Below are 20,000 nucleotides of genomic sequence, written 5' to 3'. Positions count from 1 at the left end.
ACTCCAGGGACTTTCAGGTCCTTACACGACAAGGTCCCGAATTGGCCGCCTGCTGCCTGTGGGCGGTGCTATCTTTCAGGCCATCCCACCCTGTGGAGCGGCTCGTTAGTGTCCCGTCATCAACTAGGGCTATACAGCTCACTATAACGTTGTGGCCTGCTGTTCTCTGTTCAAACGGCCTATGATGTTCACATTTAAAGCTCATCGTGCTTCCATGTCCTTTTGCACTCGAGACCTCCACCTGGGCTCACCTGTATAGGTTTTATATGACATAAACTTTATTGTTTGACATAATTTTATCATGACATAAGCATAATCTATTCTGCTCTCTTGTTTATATTCACTGCCCCTGTCAGTGCACGCATTACATACGACTTGCGCATGAGACAATAAAGGAGCAATCCTACCCTACTCGAAGAGACGGTCCAAACTATTCTGATTTACGTCCATTTATTAGGTACATGCAAGAGAAAGTGGGGAGCAGCTGAAATGTTTTTAAAAACAAGATATGAGAGGGGGGGGGGGTAAGAGGAGGGTAGGGAGTATGTGTGAGCAGGTTTATGGGGAATAAAATTAAGTGGAGGGAAGCGGAAAGTGTGGAATACGTTAAGTTTGAGTGGGGTGATGAATTCCACCATTTTTGCATATGCAATAAATAGACCGTCTCTTAAAAAACACAAAACCCAAAAAGCAGGAAGCATGATGGGAGAACATTGTGTCTTTTCACTTTGATTCCATTTCTGTGACTGTCGAGTGACAGTCACTAACCAAAGCAATGAAGTATGTGAACTGCAAGTCAAGAAAAGATAAGTTCTCGACTAACATGAAGATGCATGGATAAAAGATTTGATGGGTGAAGCAACTCTGGGTCAGAATTTCCTGGCTCAATTTACTCTTGAAAGTCAAATCATGATTGAACGACTTCAGGGAAAGCCCCGCGATCATGCCGACTACTTGAATACTTGAGTCACGAGTCAAAATGGAGGAATCAAATGCTTTGGTCTCTCCTTTTTTGCCAATCATATCGGAGGACTTTATGAAAAGCCATATTTTGAAAAGGAACACATATGAAGGGTGCACATGACCTCGGTGCACACAGTTTGGGAGCAGGCATTGTATTTGACATTTAATAACAATGTATAATGGTCGTCTCCAAGGTATAAACTTGAAAATGAGATCACAAGCCTATCCCGACTGCTGACATTTATTGAGAGACCCAACAGTCTCAAAACCAAACCTTATGAAAGCCTTTCTCTACATATTACACTGTGGCTCCATTAGCGAGCAAGAATGCCAGCATTACCAATACTCAAACATGACGAATATGTGGTGAAGCCAAAGCTTGTTGCGAAAACCAAATAAACATCACACCCCGCAGACTGAAGAGTTCATCGGTACAAGCTCCAATTCCACGAACACTCCCCACCCCAATACCTGTAATTGCACATCACCAGCGAACACAAAAGAGGGAATAGAGGTATGTTTATAGCAGTCTCTTGCTATGAGCAGCATGGCTGTCAGTACTGTCTGAGTTTCCCGTCTCATTAGAGGTGCGACATCTGGGAGTGTCTAATCTTTGCACAATCACACAGATACTCGCTCACCGTGCTGTCAAAGTTTCCAAGGCTGCAATTGCACTCAGTAGCTCCGTAAAACTCCGCGATCTGCGGCACGGAAAAGCGGCGCACAAACTCGGCCCAGACAGGCGGCCGTAAGCCGTTTCCCATCGCCACGCGCACCTTGTTCTGGGTCTCGGCCGTACGGTGCGGCTGCGCAATCAGGTAGCGGCAGGTCTCTCCAATGTATTGCACCACCTTGGGCAGGAAGAGGAAGAAGAAGAAAAAAGCACCACCATTAGTTTTCATTTCTCTGAAACGGTGTTTATGTCCTCAGATGGAGCATGATGGAGAGAGAGTGTAATTGCGTCCAAACAAAAACTTGATAATTAGTTATCAGTTGTATATCATTTCATCTCACCGTACAGTTGTATTTTACGCAGTCATCCCAAAAGCGTGAAGCAGAAAACTTTGTGCGGATGACAACAGTGAGCCCATGCAGCACACATTGCCCAACACCGACGATGTTCCCTGGTGTGCACAAATGCAAGATCACCAATAGACTTCTTAACCAAAGTCGCACCTCTGGAAATGTTACAGTTACAACAAGATCCAGAAACTTTCCTGTTGCTGTTTTACCAATCAAAATTAACCTAGTTAATGAGATGCTATAAAATATATATATATATATATATATATATATATATATATATATATATATATATATATATATATATATATATATATATATATATATATATATATATATATATACACACACATACACTTTGTTGTATAACCTTCAATTTAATGCTCCACTAGTTGTGACAGCCTCATCATAACAAGTAGCCACTTGTGCAATATGATTGCAAAGGAGGAAGTGGAGAGGTTAATTGAAAAGAGAGATTCATAAAAGGAAGGGAAGGTAGGAGGTACGGGGCAGGAAAGGAAAGGGAGAAAGAAAAGTTAAGGAAAATGGGGTTGGGGAAGAAACAAGACGTTGAGAAGAATAAAGAAAACTTGTATATGCACATGTTACATGGCCATGGACAACTGAGCCCTGTCGAATGCATGGAGTGATGTATCCACATAGACTCCTTTATCAATCGCAAAGATATATATATATATATATATATATATATATATATATATATATATATATATATATATATATATATATATATATATATATATATATATATATATATATATATATATACATACAGGGTGTCCCAAAAAAATGTACTCACATTTTGGCTCCTCATAACTCATTTAATTTTCCATTTATTTTCAGATCAAATTGACCATAATAATGGCACAAGTACGACTAGGTTTTGAAGAAAGAAAATTTATCATAAAGTGCTACTGGAAGCACAAAAAACATCATAGAAATGCAAAGACAATTTAGAAGACATTTTCACAAAGAACCACCAATGCGACGCACAATTGCTCGCATCCGACATAAGTTTGAAACAGATGGAACTGTGCATGACGTCCATAAGGAGTGTTCAGGAGGACCACGGTCATCAACCACCCCCGCAAAGGAAAATCAATTGCTGGAAACCCTCCACCGATCCCCACAGAAATCTGTACGACAAATGGCTCGTGAGACAGGAATCCCCAAAGCGCCCATCGCATTTTGAAGCGAATTAATTGCAAAAGTTACATTCCAAAATTAATCCACACTCTAAATGAAGACGATCCTGACCGGAGAGCTGAATTTTGTGAGTGGTACCTGGGCAAATGCAAAGAAGATGCAGCATTTCCATCCCAAATTGTTTGGAGCGATGAGGCCAGCTTCAAGTTAAATGGCTCAATCAACCGACACAATTGCACCGACTGGGCTCCTGAAAATCCGCATGTTACTATGGAACACCATTTAAACTTACCAGGGGTTACTTGTGGTGTGGGATATCAGCATTGGGCATCCGAGGGACATTCTTTTTTGAACAAACTGTCACTGGGGATGTTTACTTGAACTTGCTGCAGGAATCCGTCGGTCCACGTGTCGAAGAGATATTTGGTGACGAAGAGATTTACTTTCAGCAAGATGGACACATCCCCACTACCACCGTGATGCAAGGGCCTATCTCGAAGCAACTTTACCGAACAGATGGATTGGGCGAAGAGGTAGTGTTGAATTCCCTGTGCGTTCCCCAGACCTCACTCCAATGGACTTCTTTTTATGGGGATATCTCAAAGATAAGGTTTACGGCTCAAAACCAGCAACAGTCGATGAGCTGAAAGAGGAAATTGAAAGACAATGTCTTGCAGTTCCAAATGAAATGATTCGTAACGCTGTTAATCCATTGGTCCGCGTTATCGGCCGTGTTTGGAACGTGATGGTCGTCAGTTTGAACATTTGTAAACATGCATTTATACATTAAACCATTAATCTTGTTTGTAAGTCAATAAACAACACATTTATTATCATTTAAAGAGTGAGTACATTTTTGGGACACCCTGTAGATATATAGATATATATATATATATATATATATATATATATATATATAACCAAATCGAGGGTGTAACATTCCAAATGTATCGAAATCTAACACAGCAAGGTAGAAATCAAACTGCTAATTACATAATCACGTGATACACAAATACATATCCATCAAAAATTCGTGCTTTAAGGGGAATACAATGAGAAAATGATCAAAACAATGAAACGATGGCAAGAAGAAAATAAAAAGTTAGCCGAAACAGAGATGGCGGGACAAGCAGGAGACAGCAACATGGCGATTCCTTGTGCGAACATAGTAGTCTTGGGCAAATTTTGAGAAAAAGGCTTTAAAAGGTAGTTGGAAGTATTTCATGTTCATGATTGGCATTGAAACTCACATTACTTTCGGATGTACTGCGTTTGATTAAAGTGTTTGCCACATGAGAGCCTGAGTTTTTAACCCTTTAATGGCAAACTCAAAATCACGGCCACGTTCTATTTTGTTTTCGTGAAATATTCTGTCATCGCTTCAACAGTTTTCATTTCAAGAAGATCTTTCAGTTTCCTAAGGTTTTATTGGCTCGATCTCACACACACACACACACACACACACACACACACACACACACACACACACACACACACACACACACACACACACACACACACACACACACACACACACACACACACACACACACACACACACACACACACACACACACACACACACACACACAGCTGGAATTATAGATAGATTACATGTAATAGCAGTTCTACAAAATGTTCTGACACAAGCTGTCCTGGCTCTGACATCTGCAACCTTCGGTACATGGTAATGTCAATTGTTTGCTGCTGCATCGTATACTGAGGCAGCTATTGGTGCACCCACACGACATGATCTCTGAGCACACTTTGGGAATCGGAGCGAGGGAGAGTAAGCATGGCACCAGCTTCTCATCTTTGTGCGTCCAGCCCATGGATGTAACACGCAGGAGACATGGATGGAGAGAGTGGGATCGGTTTCAGACACTTGCTTGGTAGTGCGCACGCACAATGTGGAATCGTGCTGCATCAGATGTTGCAGGTAGAGTTTCTTGAGACCGCCCCATGCAGAATAACTTGACTTGTGCCTCGTCACAACTGTCTACATCTGATACTCCATACACTTTTTAGATGAAAGCCTCGGATGTTTTGATGACGTCATCGGTAATTTCACCTTTGCCTAGACTGTCCAACAGGTCATGGTGTTCTTTGAACACTGGCCAAGCAGTCGACTTTCTGTGACCACAGAATTGAGACATACCATCACACCCCGTTTAGGGAATGAAAGCCAAGTATCATGTCAACTTGAAGGGCTGTCAAGTGCTTTCGGACACCGTGCACTGGAATAAACTTGGGGGTCTTAGCAATGCCAGATTTCATCCACAAATATGAACGTGGCATCTTGTCATCAAACACCAGCAATAGCACCAGTACATCAGTGCCACGCACCGACACGACTGTCGAGTCAACGTTGGCATGAAGGCAGTGGAGTACAGCACTGGTATCAACCTCCTTGTGATCCACTTCAAGTGCCGTCACATCAATCTCCGGGTCCAAAGACTTCACCATTGTAGGTTCTGCAAATCCTCCAGAGACAACAACAATTTTGTTTGTAGGGCTGTATTCTATAAAGTGATCAGATAGAAACAAGGCAAGATCTTCTTTGTTTTCATCCAGTGCCATAAAATTTGATGAGTTTGCCCGTAACGGTACCGAGAGAATTTCTCCACGACGTCTTGCAGGTTGTAAGCCATGTTTGTGTTTCACACTTGTGCCCGCTTTGATGGAGTCTTTCCAATATCTATCAAATGTTACATCAAATCCTGTCCCAGGTTTCTCCTTTCACTTTCCTGGAGCCATCAACAATGATTGGCCATCAATGGCTAAGCAGGTTGTCCCACTTAAAGCCACAGTTGTCTGGGTAGTGACATCATTGGTTAGCACGTTGGCTAGCAGTGATTTATTAGGAGTGTGTAGGCTTCCATTGGTTTTTGCCAGCGACAGTGGCATTGGCATCAGCTTGTGCTGTAATATTTTGCCGAGGTGGACTGTGCACCCTGCTCCGTAAGCAGTTATTAATTGTTGTAAGATATTTCTGTCCACTTTAATAGAGTTCTGCTTGCCTTTTGTTTTGTCTACTACGATATACGACGAGGCAAATGTTGGAGCCTTATACTTCTGTATGGGTGATTTGAAGTCTACACACTCTTCATCCTCATGTGCTTTACGATGACTTTTTTGAGCAAAGCTTTCGAGTTGAATTTGGTCCAAATGACAAGCACCAAGCAATGATTCTTGGATGTCAGAGGCATCCAGATCCTTCCCGTCAATATGTTGCAGTGTGGACATGTTGTGCTGCTGCAATGCCTTTACCAGCTAGTCTTCGTCGGCAGTACATTTGACCATCTTTCGTCTGGTCCGCTCATGGTACGAGTGGTCCTCCTCTTCGTCAATCATCATCGGCATGACATTGGTCTGAGAAGCTATCATTTTCCGCAGATTATACGATGGTGTCCATCTGCTCAGTGCATTTCTGATTCTGGTGATATGCCAACCAACCTCCCCCCCCCCCTCTGCTTTTTCCTGTTGCATCCGGCCACTCAGTGCTATGGTCTGGGTCTACCTCATTGAAGCGATGACCAGAATTCTTGACAACAAAGTTGCCTCTCTTGAACTCCAGACGAACCTCTGCAGGCAGCCTATTCATCTCACCCTACCTTGCATCAATGAGATGATCATATCGGAAGAAGTATGGTAGATGCAGGTCATCACGCCTTGCTACAGTTCTGTGCTGCATGTAGATGCAGGTACCAAATTCCATTGTGCTGCGCTCGAGTGAAAAGCAGTCAGATGTTGGCCATTTGCATATATTGCCACCATCATTATGTGCTTGGATCTTCATGTTTACCCTGTCTCTGAAATTTTTCATGGATTGGTTAAATTTCTTGCTCGACATCTTTTCTACCAATGTAGATACCTTTTCTACCGTATAATCTATACCTTTTGGTTCGAAGTATAGCCCAACTGAACAAAGCTCTGTTCTGAGATGAGGATCAACGTCATCCAAATAATCGTCGAGTTGTGGAAGCAGCAGCCTCCGCAGAGCTTGAGGTGAGAGTTTGTGGACCTTCGTGGCATGAATGTATCATTTAGCAGCTATAACTCGCTGAGCCGCACTGACTCTTGCATATGCCACCCCAGAACTCCATGAAAGTTCACTGGAGTGTGAAATCCTTCAACACCAGGGATAAGTAAGTTCTTGTACTCAGAGACTGACCATTTGAGCTCCATCAGCTTGGGATAAAGTTCCTCATCCACTGTTAAACACAATATGCAAATAATAAATCTGAGCGAATGGGGTGCTTTGGGACCCCGGATAAAATTCCTTGTTACGCTCTCTGCAGTATGATGGAATCTTCAAACATCACACACACTTTTGACTGGCTCATATAGGCAAAAAAATTCACAAAACATGAAATACATTGGTTGCATTGCAGCCCGATTGTCAAAATCGCCAGAATTTCAGCTCATCTGTCAACCCGGTGAGCTTTAGAGCCTCATAAACAATTTACCACATTTCATGGCTCGTGCTGTACAGAATATCCAATTATCACGAGTAAACGATGTCATGTGGTAGATTTGTATTGAAAATATCAAAACTCCAGTGCGTGAGTCAAGTGAACGCGCTCAAAGAATGGTCGTTATTTTGAGTCGGCCATTAAAGGGTTAAAAACTCAAAATCGAGTCTGGCAAACACTTGATTTGGATTCGCTGTGCCATAACACGTCGAGTAAGAATGAGTGCCAGCCATGAACATGAAACCCTTCCATTATTTAGTTATTTATTTATTCTTCCCAATTTGACCCGGTCGAGACAGAGACGTGTGCTGAGCCTTCAAATGGGCACCGGCCGCTCAGTTATTCTCAGAGCAATTGGGGGATTATCAATGAGGAAGAATACGTAACCAACAAGCCAAAAGAGAATGCACTCACTTTGGTCACCCACCCACAGGTGACAAACGGCCTTTTTATCTCCTGCTCAGAGCCAAAAGCGAAACGACCTCCTAAAATCTCAGCACCCTTACTTTCAGTTCTCATTTCCTTTCCGGGAACTTGATGTAAATACGGTTTCAGCAAGAAAATACACGGAATTTGGACAAAGGATGAGACCATGTTGTCCTCTTTCCCGTCTACGGCACCAATCAATGATGTTGTGAACAAAGGTTGAGGCATTCGTATGCTCTGCTGGAGTGTCCATTGTAGAGTGTCCATCTGGGTCTGGACCTTTACCAAAAAATCTAATCGGCTTGTTCTTGTCACCTACGCAACTCATCCAAGTTGTCATAACTCGTCCACAACTTTTTGAAATATCAGGCTGTACATATCGTTTATGGCCCTATCTCTCAATGATGAAGAATCACTGAAAAAAAAAAAAGAAAAAAAGAAAACTTGTATCCGGATTCGGATCTTTACCAAAGTCGAATCAATTCATTCTCGCCACACACCCAATCTGTCCACCAAGTTTTGGCTGAACCCATCCACAACTTTTTGAGATATCCTGCTCACAGACAAACAAACAGACAGGCAGGTAGACAGACAGGGGTGAACACAACCTCCATCCATCTTTGGCGGCAGAGGTAACAAAAATATCCGAAAGTTTTGGCTGAGTTTTAAACTTTGTGAGATGTACTCGTCGGTGAAATAATAATTAAAAAAAAACCCATCAAAACAGAAAGTTAACCCAATTACTTTAACTCTCACTTAGTTAATGAACTTTACCTCTTACTTCTGCCTTTAAAGGAATAAGAGGTTGGTACGAAACCCATGTGTGAGATCAATGTGAAGTGCGGTTAAAGTGCAATCATTTTGCACTCCAATAGGTGAGCATGCTAAGTGAATGTACCTGCTGTGTGATAGAGAGGCAAGCAGTCGTACACGACGTCATCTGCTCGCAGCCGAAAACCGAAGTGCACTGTTGTTGCAATTCTGTAATACCTGCACATACAGGGCGTGCAATTGCATTGCATCAATGAAAACAGGACACACAACTTGAACGCATGTACGTGGCGAGTGAAAAAGCCTCCTCCCCACCCCCCCCCCCTGCCAGGAGCAGCAAAGCACCACACAGATGAAAGTATTTTCGGTGCAGTTTCCGGCCAGTGTCACGTCGTCTTTTCGCAGCGGTGGGCAAAGTTCCTGATGCCATTAGGAAAACAAGTAATCAAAACAGAATGTCAACCCAATTTTTGCCTCTGAAGCCATGTTGTGACCGCAATAATGACCTCGTCCAAATTATCTTTCCAGGGAGATGGAACTTCAGCATGGGAAGGAAAACCAAGTTTGACCGAGGTTACACGAATGGGGCTCATAACCACGATACTTTTCATACTGCACGACTGCACGAGATGTGTGGGATGGAGCATAGGGAGGGAAGAAAAAGAAGAAGAAACCCATTTTGTGAGTGGCCCGTGTCACTTGCATTCAATTTGTGCAGTTGTTTATATATTGTACAGCAAATCACAATCCAGTATTGTCAGGTGAACGTTGGAGGTGATCAGTCATAATAATGCCTTGAGAGTCACAGAAAAAAAAACAAAAAAAAAAACGGGAAGGGCACTCGGTCGAGCACATACCTCCGGCAGCCAATGCCTGCTCCACGAGAACATACTGGGCCCAATACATTTTTGAGATATCATGCTATATATCCTTTTTAGCCTTATCTCTCAATGGTGAAGAAATACCAAAAAAAATTATACTTGTCGGATCTGGATTCGGATCTTCACCAAAAATTGAATCAATTCATCCTCGTCACACACCCACCCTGTCCACCAAGTTTCGTCTGAATCCATCTACAACTTTTTGAGATATCATGCTGTATATCATTTTCAGCCCAATCTCTCAATGGTGAAGAATCACGCAAAAAATTATCAGATCCGGATCCAGATTCGGATCTTCACTAGAATTGAATCAATTCATCCTTGTCACACACCCACCCTCCCTGTCCACCAAGTTTCGTCCCAATCCGTCAACAAATTTTTGAAACATCGTGCTATATATCATTTTTGGACCGACTTCACAATGGTGAAGGTGCAGGTCAGGTATGGGAGCATGTGCCAGAGCAGCGCGTCGCTGCGTCCACTCTCCACAGGTACTCGAGGAGCCTCCCTCTGGCCATCCCCCAGGCAGATGCCTGGCCCATCTCCATCTCCTTGAGGTGCTGATCAACCTGCTGCAACCACGAGGCACGTGGTCGGCCCATTGGCGTCCTCCACTCACGAGGCTCCCTCACTGAGAGAATCTGGTGAGCAGGATCAGCGTCAGGAAAACGAGCCACATGTCTAGACAGCCACAGCTGACGCTCATGGATGATGCAGGCAATAAATCTCATTTGAGTCTCTTTCAGCAACTGCTCGTTGGACAAAAAGTCCGACCAGTGAGAGCCAATGATTCTCCAAAGAGACCTGGCACCAAAGAAATTAAGTCTCAGTCTCAGATCCCTGGTCAGAGTCCAAGTCTCACATCCATAGAGCAAAACTGGAAGCATCAAGGACCTGAAGACTCGGACTTTCATCGTCCTGCACAGGAACCGACAGCGCCACACCCCATGATCCAGTGAATCCATGACTCCCGAGGCCCAACCCAGATATCTGTTGCTCTCTGGCTCACAGCCAGCAGAGACATGAATATCACTGCCAAGGACAGCGAATCTCTCCAAGACTTCAACATCTTCACCACAAACAGGTACAGACAAGACAGCAGCATCCAAGATGTCATTGAAAGCCTGGATCTTAGTTTTGACCCAGGAAACCTGTAATCCCAGCAGCTCCGACTCTTCATTCAGCACCGAGAGGGCCCCCAAAAGGATATCCAGTCTCCACAAAGATGACTGTATCGTCTGCGAAATCAAGGTCAGAGATCTTGACATTCCCAAACGATGCACCGCAGCTTGATCTCTCTGATATCCTCCCCAGAATCCAGTCCATACAAGTGCTGAAAAGTGTGGGGGCCAGGACACACCCCTGACGAACTCCAGTAACAACTGGAAATAAGTGGGAGATGGTATCACTTCATCCCACAGCACTCTCAGTTCCATAGTATAGTTCAGACATCAGATCAATCAGTTTTGGTGGCACCGCACGAAGACTAAGAATCCTCCAGAGGGCATCCCGATTCACTGAATCAAATGCTATGCAGAGATCAACATAGGCTGCAAGCAGACCCTGCCGAAACGCTCGTCTGCGTTCAGTGAGGACACGAAGAGCAAGGATACGGTCAATCATTGGCCTCTTTGGTGTAAAGCCTGACTGCTCTGGATGCTGGTGCTCAAGTAGATGGTGGCGAACCCTATCAAGAATTATCCGAGCAAAGACCTTGCCCGGCACCGAGAGCAGCGTCACCCCTCGGTAGTTGTTGCAGTCTTGGCGATCACCCTTCCCTTTCCAGAGAGGGACAACAAGGCCCCTCTTCCAGTCAGTTGGGATGATGCCTGTGTTCCAGACAGAGCAAAAACTGCATGCAACGGCACGAGTGCAGTATTTCCACCAGCCTTGAGAATGGTGACGAACCACTCAAAAAAATTCTCGGAGTCGGATCCGGATTCGGATCTTCACCAAGATCTAATCAGCTCGTCCTTGTCACACACCCAACTTGCCCACCAAATTTAATCCGGATCCGTCCACAACTTTTTGAGATATCCTGCACACAGACAGACAAACAGACAGACAGACAAACAAATAGACAGACAGAGAGGGGTGAAAACATAACCACCTTCACTTTTGGTGGCAGAGGTAAAAAGAAGGGAGCAGCACTGCATGATGGGACAGCGCTTAGGCTTTCTTTGGAGTTGAAGATGGATGTTTCCATTGAATGCCGTTACCTTTTGTATCTGGAGCAAAGTGGTGTACTCTATATTCATCCGTGGTAGCCAAGCGCACGAGAAATAAATAAATAAGAATCATTTGGATCAGTAGCCTACAGGGCGAGTGGTTTTGAAGAGTGTTTGGTTCTGTGAGCCTTCTGCTGCCAGCAGTCGGGCGCCCATCGTGCTGCCACTTTGTTCATTTTCCGTTGGTCAACAAGAATGTCGCACTCTGACCCAGGCCCAATTCCGAGGGTCCGCACAATTGTGCTGATGTAAATCGCACGATCTTTGAGCACCACCTTCAGTGCATCAACTTCTCAGCCGGTCACGAATGGTCGACCGACCAGAAATGGGACCACCTTCAATGATGTTTCACAACATCAAACAATGGGGGGTATCGTCACCAAAAACAGCAAGCGTTTCTTCATGGATCTGCCGCCAAAATGCAGGGACTTCATCACTGCTCGAAACTTAATGGAGCCTCCGCCTTCCTGCCCTCTGACGATTACAACTCCGATAAGGAACTGGTAATAGTCTTGATGTCACCAAACTTAAGACTTCAGAAAGACCATCACACACATGCACAAGTTTCACCATTGTACAATCATTCCGCCATGGAGGGAGACTTGTTGCTGCCCCTCGGATAAACGGCATCAGTTTTATTGAAATGGTGAGGCCGTTTTACCAGGCCGGCAGCATTGTATAAAATCCAGACAAGGAAAACACCTGCTCATCATTCGGAGCTTGCAAGAACAAATTCTCCAGTTTTTCTTTTTTTTCTTTTTAAACGGAGCTTGCAGTTTCTGACTTCCTTCTCTGAAAGCTGCCATTAATGTGGCCAACTGGCCGTTTGTGAAGATTTTAAATTTCTCCAAAGAAAATTTACAAAATGTCGTCAAAGCAAATGTGACACGTCATGATTGAGGATGTAGTGCGTTCGGGGCCTATACACGGATCTTTTGAGAGCGACGAGTTATGGCATAGCCAAAGATAGGATAAACGGACGCGATCGAGAAATTAAAATGTAATGTAATCGTGTTGTCGTGGAATTATGTACTCCAAGGTAAAAGTTGAAAAGTATTTAAAAAAAAAACAAGTCTGAAGACGATGGTTCACGAGCGGTATTTGACGATGCAGATTGTTTCAGAAGTCAAGGATGAGGCAATGTGATAATTTTTGACCAAGTTATAAAAATGATCAACATGATGTGGTACGAGTGACAGGTTATTAGCTGCAAAATGTCGAAAACCCGGTTTCGTTCAACAACTTTCAAAATTTGACCTTAGCATAACCTTTAAAGTTCACAAAACAATGTTGTGGACATTAAAATAAGGAAACAGGATACGTGCAATAGCTTATTGGAGTTAGTTCGTCGAAGAAGGTCGAAAACCCGGTTCGATTCCCACAACTTTGAAAATTTGACCTTTGTGACCTTTAAAGGTTAAAGGTCAAGGATTATGACCTTTGGTGCAAAACTTCCTCTGGAACATTTCAGGAACAATATGACGTCATATAGGCTATATGGCATTTCGCAATCATCGGATTATCCATACTTTGATGAAATCAGCGTAAAACCAAACTTGAAGGGGGCACCACGGGCAAGGTGTTCGAGATAGAGCAAAATAGTTTCAAGACTTTAGGTGGGGAATGACCTCAAGATTACGCATAAAAAATATTGTCATCCAAGCTCTCAAAGTTTGGGCGGTCGTATGATTTTTATGTCAAAATTCGAAATTTTCTAAGTTCGTGACCTTGTGACCTTGACCTTGGGACGAAAATGAAAAATCGAGCTCCGTGGGGCTATGCAGGTGCCATTGGGCTAACCAAACACCAAAACCTATGCCAGATTCGACAAACTCCTCGGAGAAGATGGATTTTTATATCAAAATCGCAATTTTCTAAGTTCGTGACCTTGTGACCTTGACCTTGGGACGAAAATGAAAAATCGAGCTCCGTGGGGCTATGCAGGTGCCATTGGGCTAAGCAAATACCGACACCCCTGTCAGATTCGACAAACCCCCTAAAAACACGTTTTTTGGGCGTGGCTCCGCCCATAATAGGCGCACCACGCCCATTTTCAGGAAAACACAACTAGATCATGATATAAACCTCCCACCAAAATTTTGTCAGGATCGGATCAAAACCCACGGAGCTATGCTCGGGACAGACACAGACAGACACAGACATACAGACAGACACACAACAATAACGAATATAGTGGTCACTTATTTTTTTTGTGAAAATATTTTTTTTGTGAACCAAAAAGAAAGAACTCCTGACTGACTGACAATATTTTTGCTCCAAAAATCAGATAACCCTCTTTTGGCATAACAGAATCGAATGGAAAAATCTCTCGAGAAAAGAAGATCACACCCTGTTAACCAGTCATTCTCGGTGTGCAACATGTTCAAATGCTTCCGATAAACACAACATATTGTTCGGTGCACGGGAAGGAGCGAGAACCTCTCGTGTGCCATTTCATTCATAAACATTGATAAATATAAAATATCACGTCTCGCGTTCCATTCAAGTGCGAATACATGTGTGGACGTCGATATCACTGGGAAACAAAAAAAACAACCTTTTCTTCTGCTACTCAGGGGAAAGGAAGGTGTTCTTGGCTAAATCTGGGCCGCCGATTTCAAATCTGTAGTCAGAATTTAGCGAGCACGGCAGGATTTCAAAATATGTATACGCATGTATTAATGATACCCAGCATGCTACATTGGATACTTTATTATTGCAGATCACCACATTGTACATCTAATATCAGTGCTTAGTAATTATTCACATCATATTTAGATAACCATGATTGATCTCCGTGTATATTGTGTAGTATACAAACCAAGAACATAAACAAGTTTCAGAAAAAATAGTCAATAAAACATTAGAACATGATAATGCTTGGAAGAGTGTCTGATCCATTGTGAGTGATTCAGAAACAACACTTCAAGTTTACACTCTTCCTTTCAATATAGTCAGCGTAGGCACTGTTCAGACGTGTTCAGAAGTGTGTGACACACTTGCTCTTGCGCTTGTGTGTGGAATTGTCTCCCGTTGTAGGAACCAGCAGTGATCACCCATCATGTTTGGGTTGAATCGGCCTTAATATCCAGTTTCCATGACCGACATGTCTTGGTGGAGCCTTTCGCCATGCTCATCTCTCACCTCACCCAGATTCGGTGGGAAGAATGCAAGAAGTGCATTTTAAGAGATATCTTACAGCCCATTCGCTGATAGGCCCTTCGCATGTTATTGGTTCCCAAGCAAGTTCTGCACAACCAACACAAATGCTTCCCATGCTGCAAACTCAAGTGGGTTAAGTTTGTTTTGAATTCTGGATCACTCGTCAGTTCTAGGATATGGGGCCCAACAAAAATGCCTGCTTTGAGTTTAGCATTAGTTTTCTCGAAGCCAAACTTCTCTCTCAGATAGTGGAAGCCATTACTGTCGTGATCCAATGCCTTTACAAAGTTTATCATAAGGCTGAGGGTTCATTAACCTCCGCCATCGAAGATCGGAGGTTACCGTTTTCACCCCTTTCTGTTTGTTTGTTTGTTTGTGAGTGAGTGAACAGTATTACGGAAAAACTCCTCGACGGATTTCGACGAAACTTGGTGGGGGGGGGGGGTTAGGTATGGTCCAAGGATCATGCCATTAGATTTTGGACTTGGTCCCCCAACCCAAAAAGCAAAAAATTTGTTAGAGAAATTTTTTTTTTGCATTTCTACATGTTTTAAGTGATTTCCAACCCCCCCCCAAAAAAAATTGTTAGAGAAAAAATTTTTTTGCAACTTTTTTTTCAACAAAATTTCGATTTCTTTTTTTTGCATTTCTACATGTTTTAAGTGATTTCCAACCCCCCCCCCCAAAAAAAAATTGTTAGAGATAAAAATGTTTTGCAACTTTTTTTTCAACAAAATTTCGATTTCTTTTTTTTGCATTTCTACATGTTTTAAGTGATTTCCAACTCCCCCCCCCAAAAAAAAATTGTTAGAGAAAAAAATGTTTTTGCAACTTTTTTTCAACAAAATTTCTATTTCTTTTTTCTACATGTTTTAAGTGATTAGAATTTCGACGAAACTTGGTGGGGGGGGGGGTCGAAGCATCATTAGGTATGGTCGAAGGATCATGCCATTAGATTTTGGACTTGGTCCCCCCCTCAAAAAAAAATTGTTAGAGAAATTTTTTTTTTTTTGCATTTCTACATGCTTTAAGTGATTTCCAACCCCCCTCCCCCCCAAAAAAAAAAAATTGGTAGAGAAAAAAAAATTTGCAACTTTTTTTTCAACAAAATTTCGATTTTTTTTCTTTGCATTTCTACATGTTATAAGTGATTTCCAACAAAAAACATGGCAAAATTATAATTGCGGCTGATTTTGGAACTTCAGGTGGATATACCCACGTAAAATAAATTTCTGTCTCAAGGAATTGAGTTATGACGAATGAATTGAGTATGTAAAAGTTAAAAGTAAAAAGAAAAGTTGCAAACTATAACTCTGTAAGCACTGTTGACGTCAAATTGAATGAATAGGATATCAGGTTCAGTTTAGTGACCTAGCAGTATTGGCGGCGGAGGTTTTGTACTCTACCAAGTGCTCTCCCTCTCGTTAACAATTGTAATGCCGTATAGAAAATTGTACTTCAAAAATTCATAGCTTGGTCAGTTTTCATCCATTTTTAATAGTTTAGAGTGCGTTCTAAAGCTCTTTTTATGAGAAATATTATTCCACAACAGTTGTAGTGCTATTATTGAAACCAAAAACTCCTGTAATTGGACCATATGTATAACTCAAAATGCTGACGTGCTGAGAAAATTCTGACTTCAGATTCACAATCAGCACACTCAATTTAGTCTAGACTCAGTTGGAGTTATGGAGGGAGCACACAACAGTTGGAGTTATGGAGGGGACACACAACAGTTGGAGTTATGGAGGGGACACACAACAGTTGGAGTTATGGAGGGAGCACACAACAGTTGGAGTTATGGAGGGAGCACACAACAGTTGGAGTTATGGAGGGAGCACACAACAGTTGGAGTTATGGAGGGAGCACACAACAGTTGGAGTTATGGAGGGAGCACACAACAGTTGGAGTTAAGGAGGGAGCACACAACAGTTGGAGTTATGGAGGGAGCACACAACAGTTGGAGTTATGGAGGGAGCACACAACAGTCAGAGAGCTGTGCATCAATCACAGGAAGTGGAGGTTGGCAGTGTCTGCATTGATTACTTTTTAAATTTACTTCTCATCAGTTACTTTTACATTTACTTATCCCGGTTACTCCTTTATTTACTTATCTCCGGTTACTTTTATATTTACTTATCCCCGGACACTTTTGTTGCTTATCCCTGGTTACTTCTATATTTACTTATCCCCGGTTACTTTTTTATTGACTTATCCCCGGTTACGTTTTTATTGACTTATCCCCGGTTACGTTTTTATTGACTTATCCCCGGTTACGTTTTTATTGACTTATCCCCGGTTACTTTTATATTTACTTATCCTCGGTTACTTTTATATTTACTTATCCCCGGTTACTTTTATATTTACTTATCCCCGGTTACTTTTATATTTACTTATCCCCGGTTACTTTTATATTTACTTATCCCCGGTTACTCCTTTATTTACTTATCTCCGGTTACTCCTTTATTTACTTATCTCCGGTTACTTATATATTTACTTATCCCCGGTTACTTTTATATTTACTTATCCCCGGTTACTTTTATATTTACATATCCCCGGATAACTTTTTTATTGACTTAACCCGGTTACTTTTATATTTACTTATCCCCGGTTACTTTTTTATTGACTTATCCCCGGTTACTTTTTTATTGACTTATCCCCGGTTACTTTTTTTATTGACTTATCCCCGGTTACTTTTTTTATTGACTTATCCCCGGTTACTTTTATATTTACTTTTCCCCGGTTACTTTTTTATTTATCCCCGGTTACTTTTATATTTACTTATACACGGTGACTTTTTTTTATTTATTTATCCCCGGTTACTTTTGTTGCTTATTCCCAGTCACTTTTTATTGACTTATTTACTTATCCCCAGTTACTTTATATTTACTTATCACCAGTTACTTTTTAAAATTTACTTATCCCCAGTTACTGTTTTTTTATTTACTTATCCCCAGTTTCATTTTTATTTACCTATCTACGGTTACTTTTTTTTATTTACTTATCCCCAGTTACTTTTTAAAATTTACTTATCCCCAGTTACTTTTCTTATTTATTTACATATCCCAGGTTACTTTTTAAAAAAATTACTTATCCCTGGTTACTTTTGTTATTTACTTATCCACGGTTACTTTGTTTTATTTACTTATCCCCGGTTACTGTTTTTTTTTTTACTTATCCGCAGTTATTTATTTATTTACTTATTCCCGGTGACTTTTATTTATTTATCCCCAGTTACTTTTTTTATTTACTTATCCCCAGTTCCTTTTTTATTTACTTATCCACGGTTACTATTGTTACTTATCCCCAGTTTCTTTATTTTATTTATTTATCCCCAGTTACTTTTTCATTTTCTTATCCCCGGTTACTATTTTTTTTTAACTTTTCCCCAGTTACTTTTTAAAATTTACTTATGCCCGGTTACTTTTTTATTTACTTATCCCCGGTTGCTTTTGTTACTTATCCGCAGTTACTTTTAATTTTTTTATTTACTTATCCCTGGTTACTTTATAAAATTTACTTATCCCCAGTTACTTTTTTATTTATTTACATATCCCAGGTTACTTTTGAAAAATTTACTTATCCCTGGTTACTTTTGTTATTTACTTATCCACGGTTACTTTGTTTTATTTACTTATCCCCGGTTATTGTTTTTTCACTTATCCCCCAGTTATTTATTTGTTTACTTATCCCCGGTTACTTTTATTTATTTATTTATCCCCAGTTACTTTTTTATTTACTTATCCCCAGTTCCTTTTTTATTTACTTATCCACGGTTACAATTTTTATTTACTTATCCCCAGTTGCTTTTGTTACTTATCCCCAGTTGCTTTTGTTACTTATCCCCAGTTACTTTATTTTATTTATTTACTTATCCCCGGTTACTTTTTTTTTTACTTATCCCCAGTTACTTTTTTAAATTTACTTATCCCCGGTTACTTTTTAAAATTTACTTATCCCCGGTTACTTTTTAAAATCGACTTATCCCCAGTTACTTTTTAATTTACTTATCCCTGGTTACTTTTTTGTATATACTAATCCCCAGTTACTTTTTTTATTTACTTATCAACGGTTACTTTATTTACTTACCCCGGTTACTTTTTAAAAATTTACTTATCCCCAGTTACTTTATTTATTTACTTGTCCCCGGTTACTTTTTTATTTACTTAACCCCGGTTACTTTTTATATTTATTTATCCCTGGTTACTTTTTTATTTTCTTATCCCCGGTTACTTTTTTAAACTTATCTCCAGTTACTTTTTTAAATTTACTTATCCCTGGTTACTTTTTTTAATCTACTTATCCCCAGTTACTTTTTTATTTACTTATCCCTGGTTACTTTTTTGTATTTACTAATCCCCAGTTACTTTTTTATTTACTTATCAATGGTTACTTTATTTACTTACCCCGGTTACTTTTTTAAAAATTTACTTATCCCCAGTTACTTTATTTATTTACTTTTCCCTGGTTACTTTATTATTTACTTAACCCCAGTAACTTTTCATATTTATTTATCCCCGGTTACTTTTTTATTTACTTAACCCCGGTTACTTTTCGTATTTATTTATCCCCGGTTACTTTTTTATTTACTTATCCCTGGTTACTTTTTCATTTACTTATCCCCGGTTACTTTTTTATTTAGTTATCCCCGGTTACTTTTTTTATTTACTTATCCCCGGTTACTTCTTTTACTTATCCCCAGTTACTTTTTTTTAATATATTTATTTATCCCCTGTTACTTTTTAAAATTTATTTATCCCCAGTTACTTTTTATATTTACTTATCCACTGTTACTTTTTAAAATTTTCTTATCAATGGTTACTGTTTATATTTACTTATTCCTGGTTGCTTTTGTTACTCATCCCCAGTTACTTAATTTTATTTATTTACTTATCCCCGGTTAC

General features: G+C 40.9%; 1 protein-coding gene across 2 annotated transcripts in view; it reads right to left on the bottom strand.

The window, feature by feature from the left end:
• Nucleotides 1-20,000, bottom strand: part of LOC147035894 (long-chain fatty acid transport protein 4-like) — a 128,442-nt gene that overhangs the window by 90,807 nt on the left and 17,635 nt on the right. For both annotated transcript variants that reach the window (XM_085847943.1, XM_085847941.1), the window contains exons 6-8: nucleotides 8,953-9,044; nucleotides 1,978-2,087; nucleotides 1,605-1,814 (exon numbers count right to left, since the gene is read on the bottom strand). In XM_085847943.1, coding sequence (XP_085704069.1) covers nucleotides 1,605-1,814; nucleotides 1,978-2,087; nucleotides 8,953-9,044 — 412 coding nt within the window. The remainder of the gene's footprint in view (nucleotides 1-1,604; nucleotides 1,815-1,977; nucleotides 2,088-8,952; nucleotides 9,045-20,000) is intronic.

Source organism: Eptatretus burgeri, chromosome 1 (assembly GCF_056783735.1).
Source record: "Eptatretus burgeri isolate ZD-2024b chromosome 1, Ebu_testis_v1, whole genome shotgun sequence".
NCBI classification, from domain to species: Eukaryota; Metazoa; Chordata; class Myxini; order Myxiniformes; family Myxinidae; genus Eptatretus; species Eptatretus burgeri.
Note: the sequence above shows the minus strand (reverse complement) of the source record. Positions and strands in the feature narration are given on the sequence as shown.